This window comes from Terrapene carolina, unplaced genomic scaffold (assembly GCF_002925995.2).
Source record: "Terrapene carolina triunguis isolate 2854851 unplaced genomic scaffold, T_m_triunguis-2.0 Scaffold17062, whole genome shotgun sequence".
NCBI lineage: Eukaryota > Metazoa > Chordata > Testudines > Emydidae > Terrapene > Terrapene triunguis.
In genome coordinates this window covers 1-1,576 of record NW_020681413.1, presented here as the reverse complement: position 1 = coordinate 1,576, position 1,576 = coordinate 1, and the positions used below count along the sequence as shown (strand labels likewise).

General features: G+C 72.8%; 1 protein-coding gene across 1 annotated transcript; it reads right to left on the bottom strand.

Moving 5' to 3' along the window:
* Positions 1–5: 5 nt before the first annotated feature.
* On the bottom strand, positions 6–1,557 carry LOC113408512 (SH3KBP1-binding protein 1-like; the record flags this gene model as incomplete). Its single annotated transcript, XM_026661775.2, has 4 exons — positions 6–199; positions 600–690; positions 1,055–1,225; positions 1,473–1,557. Coding segments are annotated over 4 exons (541 nt in total), but the record flags the coding sequence as incomplete, so codon positions are not given.
* Positions 1,558–1,576: the final 19 nt, after the last annotated feature.

Below are 1,576 nucleotides of genomic sequence, written 5' to 3'. Positions count from 1 at the left end.
CCCCTCACCGATTTCGCTGCCGTTGCCGTCGGCTGGCAGGGCCCAGAGGATGATCTCGCTGCAGGACGCCACGGCCACCATCTTGTCCTGCTCGCCCAGCGACCCGCCCAGCACCTTGGCATTCAGGGCCACCCGCTCGATCACCCAGTCCAGCCGCGGGCTGCAGAACCCCTGCTGCCAGCCCGACGTCTCCTTCATCCTGGGGCCAGAGCAGGCGTCAGGCCGGGGCTCCCCACGGCAGGCAGGGCTGGGCCCAGCAGTACGGGAGGGATGGGGGGCTCCCTCCCGGCAGGCAGGGCTGGGCCCAGCAGTGCAGGGTGGTGGTGGGGGAGGGGGGAGCTCACCCCCCGGCAGGCAGGGCTGGGCCCAGCAGTGCGGGGGTGATGGGGGTGGGGATGGGGGGGGCTCCCCCCGGCAGGCAGGGCTGGGCCCAGCAGTGCCAGGGGGTGGGGGAGCTCCCCTCTGGCAGGCAGGGCTGGGCCCAGCAGTGCGGGGGGGATGGGGGTGCTCCCCCCTAGCAGGCAGGGCTGGAGTGGGGGCTCGGGGGTCTGTTCTCAGAGGGACCCGTGGCCGGGGAGGCAGGAGACCTGGGCCGTTACCTGTAGCAAACGAGGAACTGGGCGTACGCCACGGCGATCCAGTTGTGGTGCCCACAGACGATTCGGACCATGCCGGGGTCACTGGCCGGTCCTGGGGCGGGAGGGCAGAGCCCAGCACAAACGAGGAACTGAGTATGGCTCAGACGCACACAGCAGATCAGTGACACAGCCAGGAGAGAACCCAGGCGTCCTGGCTCCCAGCTCCCCCCTGCTCTAACCACCAGACCCCACTCCCCTCCCAGAGCTGGGGAGAGAACCCAGGAGTCCTGGCTCCCAGCCCCCCCTGCTCTAACCACCAGACCCCACTCCCCTCCCAGAGCCGGGGAGAGAACCCAGGAGTCCTGGCTCCCAGCCTCCCCTGCTCTAACACTAGACCCCATGGCCCCCCCAGAGCCAGCAGTTGGAGAATGACGAGCTCCCCCCGCCCCGGCCCCCGCCCCGAGGGCCCCGCGTACCTGCCCCGAGGCCCCGCTCCTCCAGCAGGCGGCCCAGCAGCCCGGCCTGGCCCAGCGTGGGGGGCAGGGTGTTACTGCGGCGAACTGGGGCCCTCTCGGCGGCGCTGTGGAGCCGGGCGGCCACCTGCGGCCCTGCCACGCTGTGCCGGTTACGCCGCTTGGCGGGGAACACTGCAAGAGGGGGGGCGATTGGACCACCTGGGGGACGGGGCCCTGAGAGCCGAGCCCCCCCCCGCCCCATCTGTCTCTGCCCACACCCAACCCCTCCCCCGCCCAGCCCCGCCCCGCCCCCGCTCAGCCCCCCCGTTCAGCCCCCCCGCCCACACCCAGCCCCCCCCGCCCAGTCAGTCTCCGCTCCCGCCCCCCCATGGCAGCCAGCCCCCCGCCCCCGTCACTCGGCCTGGGGCGCAGCACCCACCTGGCGGGGGCAAGTAGCCGTTGAAGAGGACGCTCCCGCAGGCCGAGCGCTCCAGCTCCTCACGCAGCTGCAGGCGACGCACTGGGCAGGAGAGGGTGGGGTGA